This window comes from Piliocolobus tephrosceles, chromosome 16 (assembly GCF_002776525.5).
Source record: "Piliocolobus tephrosceles isolate RC106 chromosome 16, ASM277652v3, whole genome shotgun sequence".
In the NCBI taxonomy this organism is placed as follows: Eukaryota; Metazoa; Chordata; class Mammalia; order Primates; family Cercopithecidae; genus Piliocolobus; species Piliocolobus tephrosceles.
The window spans coordinates 11,810,301-11,825,787 of NC_045449.1; the positions used below are offsets into that span (position 1 = coordinate 11,810,301).

The 15,487-nt window shown below is 42.6% G+C and overlaps 1 protein-coding gene across 1 annotated transcript in view; it reads left to right on the plus strand.

Annotated features, from left to right (window-relative positions):
- DNAH9 (dynein axonemal heavy chain 9) overlaps positions 1-15,487 on the plus strand; it is a 376,206-nt gene that overhangs the window by 280,060 nt on the left and 80,659 nt on the right. The window contains exons 54-57 of the mRNA XM_026456281.1: positions 4,252-4,374; positions 5,390-5,594; positions 7,809-7,973; positions 11,225-11,365. Coding sequence (XP_026312066.1) covers positions 4,252-4,374; positions 5,390-5,594; positions 7,809-7,973; positions 11,225-11,365 — 634 coding nt within the window. The remainder of the gene's footprint in view (positions 1-4,251; positions 4,375-5,389; positions 5,595-7,808; positions 7,974-11,224; positions 11,366-15,487) is intronic.

Consider the following 15,487-nt stretch of genomic DNA (forward strand, 5'->3'; position numbering starts at 1 on the left):
TTATTGCCTAAAAGGAAAACAATTCTTAAAAGACTATAATTAGATTGTGATACAAAGGAGAAATGCTTGAGGACATGGAGACCCCGTTTACCATAACGTGATTATTATGCATCCCTGTATCAAAATAGCTTATGTACCCCATAAGTATATGCACCCATGTACCCACAAAAATTAAAAGTAAAAAAGTTTTCAAAGAAAGAAATTTAAATAAAATAAAATTGAAGTTAAAAAAAAAAAAAGGGAAAATAATTCTGACACATGCCACAACATGGATGAATCTTTAAAGTGTTATGCAGAGTAAAATAAGCTGGTGACATAAAGACAAATGTGGTATGATTCCTCTCATCCAAGGTAACCAGGGTAGTCAAATTAATTGAGACAGAAAGTAGAATGGCATTTGCTAGGGAGTGGGAGGGTGAGGGGAACGGAGAGTTAGTGTTTCACAGGTACAGAGTTTCAGGTTTTGTTTTGTTTTTATTTGTTTGTTTGTTTTTGAGACAGAGTCTCACTCTGTCACCCAGGCTGGAGTGCAGTGGTGCCATCTCAGCTCACTGCAACCTCTGCCTCCCAGGTTCAAGCCAGTGATTCTCCTGGTTCAGCTTCCTGAGTAGCTGGGACTGCAGGCGCCCACCACCACACCCGGCTAATTTTTTTTTTTTTTTTTTTTTTTTTTTTTTTGTATTTTTGGTAGAGACAGGGTTTCACTATGTTGGCCAGGCTAATCTCAAACTTCTGATCTTGTGATCTGCCCGCCTCAGCCTCCCAGAGAGCTGGATTACAGGCGTGTGCCACCACGCCCAGCCAGTTTCTGTTTCGCAAGAACAGTTCTGTGAATGGATGATGGTGATGGATGCACAACAGTGTACTTAAAGCCATGGAACTGTACACATTAAAATGACACACATTATATGTTATGTATATTTTACCACAATTTAAATGTATTAATTAATAAATTTGTTTAAAAAGTAATGGAGGCGGCCGGGAGCGGCAGCTCACGCCTGCAATCCCAGCACTTTGGGAGGCCGAGATGGGCGGATCACGAGGTCAGGAGATCGAGACCATCCTGGCTAACACAGTGAAACCCCGTCTCTACTAAAAAAAAAAAATACAAAAAAAAAAAAAAAAACTAGCTGGACGAGGTGGCGGGCGCCTGTAGTTGCAGCTACTCGGGAGGCTGAGGCAGAAGAATGGCGTGAACCTGGGAGGCGGAGCTTGCAGTGAGCTGAGATCTGGCCACTGCACTCCAGCCTGGGCGACAGAGTGAGACTCCGTCTCAAAAAAAAAAAAAAATGCAGAAAAATTAGCCATGCGTGGCGGCGGGCGCCTGTAGTGTCAGCTATTCGTGAACCGGGAGGCGGAGCTTGCAGTGAGCCGAGATCGCGCCACTACACTCCAGCCTGGGCGACAGAGTGAGACTCTGTCTCAAAAAAAAAAAAAAAAGTAATAGAGGCAGCTGGGCACAGTGGCTCAAGCCTGTAATCCTAGCACTTTGGGAGGCCGAGTTGGGCAGATCGCTTGAGGTCAGGAATTCAAGACCAGCCTGGCTAACATGGTGAAACCCTGTCTCTACTAAAAATACAATTCAAGAATCGCTTGAACCCAGGAGGCGGAGGTTGCAGTGAGCCGAGATCGTGCCATTGTACTCCAGCCTGGGGGACAAGAGTGGAAACTGCGTCTCAAAAAAAAAAAAAAAAAAAAAGTAATGGAGGCACTATTTGAATGCAGGTCATCCTCACTTAGAAACCTAAGATTTATCCACTCCAGGGAACAGCCACTCAAAGTGAGCTTTGCTGCTCTGGCCACATGTCCCAAGCATGCTTGCACTGAGGTCCAGATCACTCAGGGTTGTTCAAATTGAACATATGATGTTAAAAATAATAGTTAACAAAACCAAATATTAAATATTATAGTGCATCCATGTTACAGAGCAAACTTTGTTGAGAAGTGAATGCCAAGGCATAATGTGATATATATAAATATAGTGGCCCTATCTCAGCTCACTGCAACCTCCACCTCCTGGGTTGAAGAAATTCTCCTGCCTCAGCCTCCCGAGTAGCTGGGATCACAGGTGTGTGCCACTATGCCTGGCTAAATTTTGTATTTTTAGTAGAGACAGGGTTTCACCATATTGCCCAGTGGTCTCGAACTCCTGACCTCAGGTGATCTGCCTGCCTCAGCCTTCCAAAGTGCTGGGATTACAGATGTGAACCACCGCTCCCGGCCAATATGATATATTTTTATTTGCATCCTCAGTCACATAGTAATCCAACACTGGCCTTCTCCCAAAACTTTAATTAAAATATTCTTTTCCAGCTGACTAACAGTGTATTTTAGACAGGTGTATGTTCTTTTTGCTCATTGATGTGTCCCTAGTGTCTAAAACACTGCCTAATGCATTGCAGGCCCTTAATAAATATGTTCAATTAATTCTTAGTTCATGTCCATTAACTACTTTCCTGTTGAATGGTTTTCTAGATTTGTTGTATGTTATTTGAATACAAATGTTGCATTATATGTAATATGTATAGTCTTCTTTCTTCATATGAATGAAAATGTGTTCATCTCATTTGTCTTTTAATTTACTTTTGTGAGGTTTTACATACTACAGTTCATTTTATTTTAGTTTTTTTATTTGATCAGATTTGTCAGCCATTTATTCTATAAATGATGACTAGAGGAGTCTTTCCTCTCCAAGAATTTTTAAAATGTTCACCTACATTTTTAGTCTTTAGTTTGTTGTTGTTGTTGTTGTTGTTGTTGTTGTTGTTGTTGTTTAAGACAGGGTCTTACTCTGTCACCCAGGCTGGAGTACAGTGGTGAAATCATGGTTCCCTGCAGCCTCGACCTCCGGGGTTCAAGCAGTCCTTCCGCCTTAGCCTCCCAAGTAGCTGGAATTACAGTCGCGCAACACCACACCCTGCTAATTTTTGTATTTTTATAGAGAGGGTGTCTCACTCTATTGCCCAGGCTGGTCTCAAACTCCTGGCCTCAAGCAGTCATCCCACCTTGGCCTCCCAAAGTTCTGGGATTACAGGCAGGAGCCACCAGGCCTGGCCCATTTTTAAGTTTTTTGAGTTTTCCTTTTTACATGGAAATGCAATCAATTTAAATATAGTTTAAGCTACTATATGTGGTACAGACTAATTTTCCAAGCGGGTAGCTATTGTTTCAGTACCATCTATGAAATTGTCCATTCTTTCCTCAATTAATTAGAGATGTCATTTTACTATATGTTAAATTATTTTATTAAATAGGGTCATTATTCTTTTCTATTTATCTAATTACTACACCAGCTCTTATTTACTTTTATATTTAGTAACATTTATTGTGGTATTTCTCATTAAAAAGTAATATATCATCACTGTAAAGAAAAATGAGAGGGTAGGGTAGGAGTTACCATAAAAAACAAAGAAATAGAAACTTCTATAATTCATCTTTCAAAAACGCTGCTAACTTGTTGGTATATGCTGTCCTTTAAGCCTTCTTTCTACACATCTATATTGTTGAAATATACAAAATATTTATTATTAGATAATGAGTCCTTCCTCTTCTTCATTACTGGTTTTCTCCTTGCCAGCCTCACTGTATTCTTTTAGGTTAACTTTAAGATCTTTGGTTGAGTTTCATAAAGTTTTATTGTTATTCTTTGTTTGAATTGTATTATATCCCTGCAGTCTCAACTTATAATTGACTATAATTGACTTATAAATTGACTTTAAGAAAATCAACCTATTTACATATTTGTTAAACTCTACATAACACTGAAAAGTTAAAAGTAACCTAGATCTTTGTTAATTGATTCATAAATTAAGGTGTATCAATATGGCCTAATACCCAGTCATTTAAAATTACCTGGAAGGCTATTTAATGACATGGTGAAATGATTACAATATATTTCATGTAAAAAAAACAGGTTATAAAACAAAACCACCATATTAATCTAATACTATCGAAGCTAAACTTGACAATATAATATGTTCAAATATACACAGTATACACCAAAATGTTAAAGACAGATTATGGTTTTCAGTATCTTTTTTGTATTTTATAATTTCTCCCTATTTCTAAAAGTGTATATAATCACATAAATCTCACTTTACGTAGGGAAAAAATGTGGTCATTGAAAACATTCCAAATAGCTGTGGCTCCAACTATATCACCATGTCTTAGAGGTCACACTTGTCTCGTTAAATTGTCGACTCCATAGCTTGCCACAGGCTCATACTCCCAGACTTATACTTGCTTCCCCAGCTACCTTCAAATCATAGAGCAGGCCCTGGAAGCTGGAGCTGTGGTGCTGATTGAAAACCTAGAGGAGTCCATTGATCCTGTTCTGGGACCTCTGCTTGGGAGAGAAGTCATTAAAAAAGGACGGTAAGACTCAGCTGTGTCGCTGACCCTTTGTGGGGAGCTGGTTGTTGGCCCCGGTTAGAATCATGAAGAGGTCTGCTCTTCCTGGAATTTCCTCCTTCAGTTCATGTCGAGTAGCTCCCTGCAGCACATCCACCTTTCTTTCTTCCAGCAGAGGTCTATTTAGTGACCTTTGTCTCCTAGAGAAAGTTTCCTGGAAAAACTTTGCTTCCATCAGCCAACGTCCCAACTGACTTCATTCTAAATGGCCACAGTGCACAATTTTGGAGAAACTTGAGAAGGAAGTTGGTCAAAAAGCAGACTGACTTTTAAGTATGAGCATCTTATACAAGCCAGTCATCTGAATTCTGACAACTTGGTTCCTTGTCAATTTAATGAGTCTCTGCTAGTTTGAGTGCTGGCTCGGGATAAGGGCTTAGCAAGCATAAGGCAAAGCAGGGGGTTGAGAGGAAAAGAGAGGAAGAAGACATACAATGGGTTCGTATGAGGGGCAGAGTAATTACCATGAAGGAGTGCTTGACTCAGGAACCTCACCCACTGCCGGGGCCATCGTTGCCTTTGCTGTCCTCAAGTTGTGCTCATTTACTTGCTTAATCATTTTCACCCATAGATGTCATTCCCCTGTCAGCCACAAGGAAAAGTAAGCCCTATTGCTGGCCTATAAAGCACCTTTGTGGAAACTACAAGGTGGCTCACCTTCCTCCAGACACTTCACTGCCATCTGCTGGAAATTGTTCATAATGTACTAATCTACATTGACACAACAGGCATGGCTCTTCCTAGAGTTACACAGTGCAGAACCAACCAAACATGGCGGCCGTGGGAAACCATGTATCCCCCCTCGGCACCTGTTCCCCACATTAGTGCAAAAAAGAATCCCAGGGCTCATCCTAGACATACTCAGGAGGAATCCATCTGAATATGGCAATATTGTTTGAAAAAAAATCTCAAATTCTGACCCTGACCAAATTTTGCAGGAAGGCACCTCCTCACCTTCACGTGAGCCTTTATGTTCCAGATTCATTAAAATTGGAGACAAAGAATGTGAATACAATCCCAAGTTCCGGCTCATCCTCCACACCAAGCTGGCTAATCCTCACTACCAGCCCGAGCTGCAGGCTCAGGCCACCCTGATCAACTTCACCGTGACCAGGGATGGCCTGGAGGACCAGTTACTGGCCGCTGTGGTCAGCATGGAGAGGCCAGACCTGGAGCAGCTGAAGGTGAGGACAGGAGGGAGAAAACACTCTGCCACTAGAGCCTTCAGTGTACTCCACTCTGGGAGAGGTTGCGGAGGGGGGCTGTTTTTCCTGGGTTGAATCAGGTGGGTTCTGCTAGACCCTGGAAGAGTGCCGACCCCATGTAGCAACCTGGGAACACCATACTGGGAAAAGAAGGATGGGTGAGCTGAGGAACAGAAGCAAAAACAGTTCGAAGGACGGGCATGGTGGCTCATGCCTGTCATCCCAGCACTTTGGGAGGCCAAGGTGGACGGATCATGACGTCAGGAGTTCGAGACCAGCCTGGCCGACATGGTGAAACCCCATCTCTACTAAAAAAACAAAAACAAAAATTAGCTGGGCATGGTGGCACTAGCCTGTAGTCCCAGCTACTCAGGAAGCTGAGGCAGAAGAATCTCTTGAACCCTGGAGGCGGAGGTTGCAGTGAGCCAGGATCATGCCACTGCACTCCAGCCTGGCAACAGAGCGAGATTCCTTCTCAAAAAAAAGAAAAAAAAAATGGCTTGGAGACTGGACAGTCCTTATGACCAAGAGCAGAGCCTGGCATGAACATGAGTGCCACTGATCACACAGGTCCACGTGCCAGAACTAAGTGGAGTGAAATTCTACAAGGGTAACTGAAATAGGTCCAACCATTTTAGGGTCATGTCTTAGTCAGCTTGGGCTGCCCTAACAAAATACCATAGATGGGGTGGCTTAAATAACAGATGTTTGTTCTCCTATAATTCTGGAAGTTGAAAGTCTGCGATCACGTTGGTTTCTGGTGAGGCCTCTTTTCCTGCCTTGGAGGCAGTGGCCTTCTCACTGTGACCTCACGTGACCTCTTCTTTGCACATAAAGAAATAGAGAAATCTCCCTGGTATCTCTTCTTATAAGGGCACTAATCTCATCAAGCCATGGCTCTACCCTAATGACCTCATTTAACCTTAATTACCTCCTTAAAGGCCACATCTCCAATATAGTCACGTGGGGAGTTAAGGCTTCAGCATAGGACTTTTAGGACAACACAATTCAATCCATAGCAGATAACATGCTTTTTGTCCTCTCTTTAAATGTGATTAGATTATATAATATATGGGGTTGGGGGGTGGAATTCCAGTGCATGAGAGCTTGAGTTCAGGGCTCCCTGGGACTCCGCTTCCTGCAATCATTCATTCATTGAACAGACACCTTGGGAGCACCAACCCTGTAACAGGCAGGATTTGAGGTATGGAGGATTCAGCAGTGAACAAAGAAAACCATGTCCCAGCCTTCGTGGAATCCACACTCTAGTGGAGGAACACAGAAAACAGCAATGTAAACAAATGAACAATGCCATTCAGATAGCGATAAGAATTTTTAAGAAAGTAAAACAGGGTAATACTGGAAAGCCAGAGGGCAAATTTGAACAGTGGTGGTCAGAAAAAGGTTCTGTGAGGAGTTGGCATCTGAGCTAATTCCTAAATAATTGTAAAGCCTCTGGGCATAGAACATTCCCAGCACAGAGAACAGCAAATCCTGGTCTTACGGCAGGATCAAGATATGTGGTTTTAAGAAACAGAAGAAAGGTCAGGGTGGCTGTGGCTGGAACCTCCAACAGGAAGGTTGTTCTTCCCACGGATCCAAAGGCTGTACAAGGGCAAAGACACTACAACTGCCTGAAGTTAGTGCTTTAGGATACGGAGCAGAAAGGGAGGGTGGGATGAGATCCGCTTGGATACCAGCACCCTACTCCAGCCTCGAGGAAGGTTTTACACAGTCTAAACTGGAAGACGGATTCTGCTGATTTTTTTTCAAAGTAAGTCATAGGAGAGTTGTTCCTTAAAGTAAATTGGCAATAGAGAGAACTCTCCAGAGAACTAAAACTGGACCCTAACCCTCTAGTCACAGAAATAAACTCCGTTTAGTGAATACTGATAATGCAGTGTGTTGCCCATTGTGCATTAAGCACAGCACAGAAATCCTACAACTGGGGACTGGGATTACAGAGGAGTAAAGAGGGTAAACTGGCTCAAGGTCATGTGCCCAGAATATTGTACTGTTGGGCACCAATTTTGACTCCTCTGCTTGTCTCCTGCTCATGGTCTGAAGCTCTTTGCTATTCTGCCTCCAGTTTACCATCTTTAAGGCAAGGGACTTTGGCCCTATTCAGGCATACCCTTAGAGCAGGATGCCCTGGGCATCTGCACCTGACTGTCTCTGGCTTGATATTTGCAGTCCGATCTCACAAAGCAGCAGAATGGATTCAAAATTACCCTGAAAACGTTGGAAGACAGTCTCCTCTCTCGCCTCTCCTCCGCCTCTGGGAACTTCCTGGGAGAAACAGCACTGGTGGAAAACCTAGAGATCACCAAGCAGACTGCCGCCGAAGTTGAGAAAAAGGTAAAACTCCTCCAGCTAGTCGGGGAAGGCAGCCTAGGCTGGAGTCCTCCTCCAATTTTCTCTCCTCTTAGACAATGAGTCTTACTTTTAGGAAAAAAAGAAGTCCAAGTCACACATGGCTTTTCTGTCTCAGCAAGGTTCTTCTAGAAAGTCTACCTAGGCAGGATTCCTGAAGTGACTACCCCATACATCTTGTATTATGTAGTTCCCACCTTCTAGAAAATACTTTTGATGTCTCAACTCCATCCACATTTGATGAACACTTAAGGCTTTGCAGGGCCTAGTATTCTGTGCAGGGAATGATCGCTCAAAATGGATACCTCAGATAGTGTGTGGAGTTGCCCTGAAGCTAAGGAATTGCATTGTTGTAAAAGCTGACTGGTTTGGGCATGATGGCAGCCTGACAAAACCCACCAGACCGCAGACTCTCACAAGTCTGATCTTAATGAGAAAACCTCAATGACTTCCTAGGAAACTCAGCTCTCAAAAACTGTATCATCCTGGGAAGCAATGACGCAGTGCCCTGCTGTACATAGCTGCCTTTATTTTACAATGTTTGGAAGGACCTTGGTCCCCGCTGTGAGGACTAGAAGACGGGATGTGATGGGAAAGGGGCCCACCCCATGCTCTGTCCCAGCATACCACCAAACCTCTAACGAGGTCTTTTGCAGTCTCAGTCCTGCGCTTGGATCCGAAGAGCATTGGAGATATTGGCTCTGAGCAGGACAAGGAATATCTGTAACAGTGTCCAGGAACAATATACCTTTGAGGGAAGATGCTTATTGCCAGATTATTGAGATTTCTCCAAATATGAAAGACTTCGTTCTAGGTAGAGACAAGGTAGAAAATATGAAAAGCAATGATGGGTAAGACAGATAAACCAGGTCATACCCACTCTGGGATGATGGACAGCTGAGGTTGGAGTGATGAGATTGAAAGGAGGAAGAGTCAACCGAATGTTGGGTCAACAGCATTCGGCTTGGTGCTTGTTTATTTGTATTTCTTCCTCAGAGGGCCAGGCCCTAAAAGCCTAGGATTATGGTAAATTTCTTGCTGTGTCTCCAGCTTTCATCATGGATCTTAGAACACAGTGGCCTTCAAGACCAGCGGTCTGCTTGGTGATCTCTAGGTTTTCCACCGGCGCTGTTTCTCCCAGGAAGTTCCCAGAGGCAGAGGAGAGGCGAGAGAGAATGTGACCACCAGGTTCCACTACCAGTTATCTACGGCCTCTGTCTCTGGTTAGGGGAATGAGAGTTTGTAAAGCAATTATGGTAGATCTGCCACTGCCCTGAATAAGAGAGATAGGGAGACAGACCCAACTTACATAGAGGGAGTAGGTCAGAGGATGGGATCCAGCATGCTAATCTCTTCTCCCCGCCTCTTCATCTCTTTTTTTTTTTTTTAATCTTTTTCTTTAAAATCAATGAACACTTATTGAGTACCTGCTGTGTGCCAAGGGTTGTATGAAGCTTTCTTTTTCCTTTTGTTGTTCCTTTTCTTTTTGTCTTCTTTCTCTTTCTCATTTATTTGCCTCATGAATACTTACTTGAAGGCCACTGTATTCTAAGATCCATGGTGAAAGTTGGAGATACGCAAGAAATTTGCCATAATCCTAGGCTTTTAGGGCCTGGCCCTCTGAGGAAGAAATACAAGTAAACAGGCAGTTATGAAACAGGGCTGAGGGCTGAGGTCAAGAAAGCACAGGGATCAGTGAACATACAAAGGAGGAACACTCAACCCACGTTGGGTGAGAGGGAGGAGGTGCTTCCCTTGAGTGTAACTGGACCATAGAAGAGGTGGGAACTGGAAGTGGTCACTGGCAATGAGGCACGAAAGGTGGCCTGAGTTTCCATTGTATAGGGCTGTGTAAACCATGCTGGGAAAATTGGGCTATGTCCTGATGGGCATCAAATATCATGAACCTCTTTCACATATTTTCCATCTCTGTTTCTTTCTGAGTGGCTTTTGTCACAATTTCCTGAGATTTCTCTTTTAGTTTGCTGATTTTCTTTTCAGCTCCAGTCTATTATTTAAACCGAACACTCTTTAAATTTAAATAACTATACTCTTATTTTTAGAAGTGCTAGCTAGTTCTTTTCCAGCTATGCCTGTTCTTTTTCATAATGCCCATGTTTTATGCTTCCTTTCGTGTCCACTGCTCTAAAACATACATCGTTAATGGTGAATTTTAGGTTGTTCAGTCAATCCTTCTGGGGCGTTGTTGGTTTTGTTTTTGTTTTAGAAAGGAGTCTCCTAATTGTTTCCTTTGGTAATGTGCCTGCAGTTTGTAATTGTTTATTATGAGAACATCTTCAGTAAGGATCATTGCCTTTTCCTGTGATACTCCCACAAATTATCAGTAACTTTCTTCTATTTTGGAGCATAAGGGCAGAGCATATTGAGGTTTGCATTTAGAGGCATAGCCTACCAGAAATCCCTCTTCCTGATCCGGAAGTCTCATTCCTTATTTTTCCTATCATAAGAAATTTTCTGGCCGGGCGCCGTGGCTCATGCCTGTAATGCCAGCACTTTGGGAGGCCAAGGTGGGTGGATCACCTGAGGTCAGGAGTTTGAGACCAGCCTGGCCAACAATGGTGAAACCCCATCTCTACTAAAAATACAAAAATTAGTTGGGCGTGGTGGTAGGCACCTGTAATCCCAGCTACTGGGCAGGTTGAGGCAGGAGAATCACTTGAACCCGGGAGGCAGAGGTTGCAGTGAACCAAGATTGTGCCATTGGACTCCAGCCTGGGGGACAAGAGCGAGACTTTGTCTCAAACAAACAAAAAAAGTAATTTTCTGAAAATAGAATATTCCATTGAAAGATATCTTTGTGAAATTACATATGAACTATTTCATAAAAATTAAGGAAATAGAAGACTGTACTGGATTTCCACTGCTTGGTGTTCTAGTTCATTTTTGAGTCATACTTTTTTTTTTTCTTTTTTTTTGTATTTCCATGAAATCTTTCTCATTAGAGATGGAGCGTGGCGGCTTTCATGGCTCACACTTCTCAACTGGAAGAGCTGACACCTCGCCCTCTGAAAGCACTAGACGTTTACCATCTCCTTTCTCATCCCAGTTCTAGGAAGGAGTACCATAGTAGCTTTTCAACTTTCTACCCATCATCCCCATCCATGTTCCCTGCATCCCCTAAGCAGACACATGTCTACTCACACAGAGGGGCCACGCTGATTCTCAGGAAGCCCTGGTTGGTTGGAACAGTGTGTGGTTGTTTATTTTTCCAACAGGTCCAGGAGGCCAAGGTGACTGAAGTGAAAATCAACGAGGCCCGAGAGCACTACCGGCCAGCCGCTGCCAGGGCCTCACTGCTCTACTTCATCATGAACGACCTCAGCAAGATCCATCCAATGTACCAGTTTTCTCTCAAGGTGACTTACACCTGGAGTTTCTTGCCTGATTATAATAAAGCAGTGTCATATTGCCAATGCAGCTCTCTGTGAGAGCTTATCCATGTCAAATCATTAGCTATGGCAGATCTGTAAGATCAAAGCCAGAAGAGAAGCTATGTTACCTTCAGACATCTCTTACCATCCTCATCTCTTTAATTGGGTCTTACATGACTCATGGGTAATTTTGACTGGAACAGAACAGGACATCACAGCAAGTCTTGGCTCATTCTTTCAGTAGGCACACATGATATGGTGGGTACTATGCTTACTGAATGTGTGGAAGATGATACCGAAGAAATATGAGAAGTGGACCGGGTGCGGTGGCTCAAGCCTGTAATCCCAGCACTTTGGGAGGCCAAGACGGGTGGATCATGAGGTCAGGAGATCGAGACCATCCTGGCTAACAAGGTGAAACCCCATCTCTACTAAAAAATACAAAAAACTAGCCAGGCGAGGTGGCGGGCACCTGTAGTCCCAGCTACTCGGGAGGCTGAGGCAGGAGAATGGCGTAAACCTGGGAGGCAGAGCTTGCAGTGAGCTGAGATCCGGCCACTGCACTCCAGCCTGGGCGACAGAGCAAGACTCCGTCTCAAAAAAAAAAAAAAAAAGAAAAAAAGAAATATGAGAAGTGATCCCTGTCCCCAAAGAGCTGAAAATATAATAGACAATCAAATGTGTCACTTGTATTGATTAAAGTCCAAAGCAGGCAATAATAATACACCAACTTTAAATTAGTTTTCTTATGACCCTAATATCCCCAAAGCTCCTGCCTTATGATTGTTGAAATATTCCTAAAACCAAAGATGTTAGCAAATTGTAAGAGCTGACTAAACTTATCTTACTCATGAAAAAATAAAGACCTATAAATTTTTAGTGCATCTCTGAAAGTACATCTTTCTCCCCTAGGGCATTCACCAAAAGACCACAATTGAAGAGGCATTAGGAGGTAGTGAAGCATTTCTAAACTTCTTTGGTTTGACCCAAAAAAGAGGACATGCATACATATATACACAGAGAAAGAGGAGAGACCATATGTATATAGACACATGGAGATTTCACATACACGCAGTCACACACACACACACACACACACACACACAGAGAGACAGAGAGACAGAGAGAGCACCCTTCAGATCCGTGAAGTGTTTTCAGCTAAACCACCATGTGGAGACCAAGATGGCGGGGATGGTGACGAGCAGATGAGAAATCAGAGGGCCTCCAGTTCCGGGGGCTCATTTGGTTGAAGATGGCATTTAATCATTTCCCAATCTTTTTCTTTTAACTCAGAGTCTCTGCAGATCGGATGAACTATGTTTATAATATTTTATGTTTTTAAAAGAAACCCAATACTTGGCGTCATATTTCGTTTAAGGCAACATAGGAAAGAATTATAAAATCTTTTAAAACAGCATAAAAATTGGCATGATAAGCCTAATAACCATAGGATCACCTCCCTAGTTCCAAGAGTAGTTGAAATTGACTATAGGTATCCATCAGAAGCCTACCACAGTGACTCTTTCTGAAAACAAGAAATTAGATGAGGCCCCTGACAATCGATGTTCAAAACCATGTTGTAAGATATTTGGCAGCAACAGTGTCCTGATATAGGAAGTTCTGAAATTTTTAAAGTTGGGGAGTTGGAGTTTGGGTCACCATACCGATATTAAGAATTGCAAAAACAGCTGTTCCTTGACCAACCTGATCATTAAAAGCAGGCTTAACTGCTTTATGATAAATAGCTGAAGTAAGGGTGTTCAAAACTATTGAAACCACAATGCATTTAGAAGCCTTCTCTGATTTGAAGAAAAATGGACCACTGTAGTTTCCATGGTCTTGGCTTTTGTCTGGGGCTGGATTTTGCAGTTCCCCTTCCTGGCAAAGAAAGAAGAGGCGCTCTCAGAATATGGAAACCCCAGATGGGCCAACATGGCAGGAACCGTTCATCCCAGCTTTCAAAAGTCTTTTGAGCAGGAATATATTAAAATGTGTGTGTGTGTGTGTGTGTGTGTTTACACATGCAAAAACTCTTCAAGAGCCAGGTTTTGAACTTAGAAGTTTATAACATGGTTAAGATGGAACTTAAGTGGCAGTAATTTTTCTTCAGGATTTAGCCAAAGGCAAGGCAAAGGTTAAAAAGACACATTCACAGGGTGCCTCAGAGTGAAAGACACCTCACTGGGGTCTCCTGCAGATTGATGGGAGGCCCAGCTCTCTGTATTGTGTGCATTCTGCAGAGAGACATGGCTGGGGGAATAACACTTCTCAAAATAGAAGAAGCTTGCATCAGATAGGCGGAGGCGAAAATAACACAGCATTGGTCTCAAATCGGAAGCCCAACAGCCTATTGTCCTGTTTTCTTTGGTCCTTGGAGGACTTTTCAAGTACTTTAATTGGTTGCCAGCATTTAAAAATGAGAAGTTATGTAAGTTCCAAATTATGGCTTCTCATGAAGGTTTGGAAGATTGACAACGCTGAGCTCACATCCCACGTGGCGTGATTTTGCTGGAGCCAAGGGATGCTGTCCCCCCTAGACTGGCATGTGCCTCCAGTGTTGCCACAGTCCTTGTGCCTCCCTGTTTGGTATTAGACACCTGGCCCCTGAAGGCATTGAGTTTGATACCCTCGGTCTAGAGCGTTGCTCATACTTTGCCTAAGTTCTTCTAGGCATTGGCAGGACACAGTCATCCATCCAACAAATATTTTTTTGGTACTCACTATATGTGAAGAGATGGGCTAGATTTGGGGAAATGGAAGAAAGTGAGTAAGGCCCAGGTCCCACTATATGTGCTCATAACCTGGTAAAAAGGTGAAAAATACCAAAGATATGAGACAATGGATAAAGGCCCTACAAAAAATTACAAAAGCTGATGAATATATATGAAGGTAGTTTGAGTCAATGATAAGACCCCATCGGCAAGAGAAAGGACCTTCTGGAGAATGCTGTGGAAGTGAGATCAGGCCCAGCACCAGAGCTGTTCCCACACCAGAAGTAAGAAGAAGAAGCTTTTTGGGTTTTGTTTCTTGTTTTAGGACAGAAAAGAAAAAGAGAGCCAAAGTTAGTTTAATGTAAGGAAAATGCTAAATGTATCTAAGTTTTAAATTTTTTTTTTACATCTTTTCCTGAATTGTGAATCACTTTGTTTAAACTTAAATACCTAGAGCTTCTTTACTGATTACTGCTATTTTGATAAAGAGAGAGCTTTAGGGAAAAGCCATAGTAGCTGCCAGGAGAAAGCTCTCCACTCTGTCTCCATGAAACTGTTCTGGAATCTTCCCAAATTGCTCTCTGTGGTGCTGGGGGGACATTATCAGCCTCTAATGAGCTATTCTTCCTATCTAAAATCTATCAAGCGAAGGTAACCATCACAATGGATTGGGTTGAACATGGGCAGAAGATTTTGCAAAGATCATTAAAACTAAATAAAGAAGAAAGGCTGCAAAGGCTTTGTTAACAAGAAACACCCTGGAACCGTGGAATGGAGAGAGAAATTCACATTTTCCTAGTTTGCAAATGAAGAGATATTGAGACTCAAATCTTATCTGGTTTCCATTAATGTTCAAATACTTGGTGGTGTTAGAAAGACTTAAGATTTTTTTTTCTTACTGAAGCCACAAAAGGAAAATAGAGAAAAGGCTGGAAATTTGCATAGCCCCAAATTGAAAAGTTCCAATTATATCTTGGCTTATATTTTCTTTTGTTCTGTTTTTGTTGTTGTTGTTTTGTTTTGTTTTATTTCTTAGGTTATTTTGAGACAGGGTCTCCACTCCGTTGCCCAGGCTGGAGTGCAGTGGCACCAGCATAGCTCATTGCAGCCTCAAACTCCCGCTTCAGCTTCCCAAGTAGCTAGAACTACAGGTGTGTGCCACCATGCTCGGACAATTTAATTTTTTATAGAGACACAGCCTCGCCACCTTGCACAGGCTGGTTTTGAATTCCTGGCCTCAAGTGATCCTCTCAGCTCTACCTCCCAAAGTGCTGAGATTACAGGAATGAACCACTGCACCTCGCCTTGGCTTTTATTTTCTTTAATTGTTTGTTCTATTCACATGACATTTAAAATGTAACATTCCAAATATTTACTTTTTTAAATAGTCAGTATC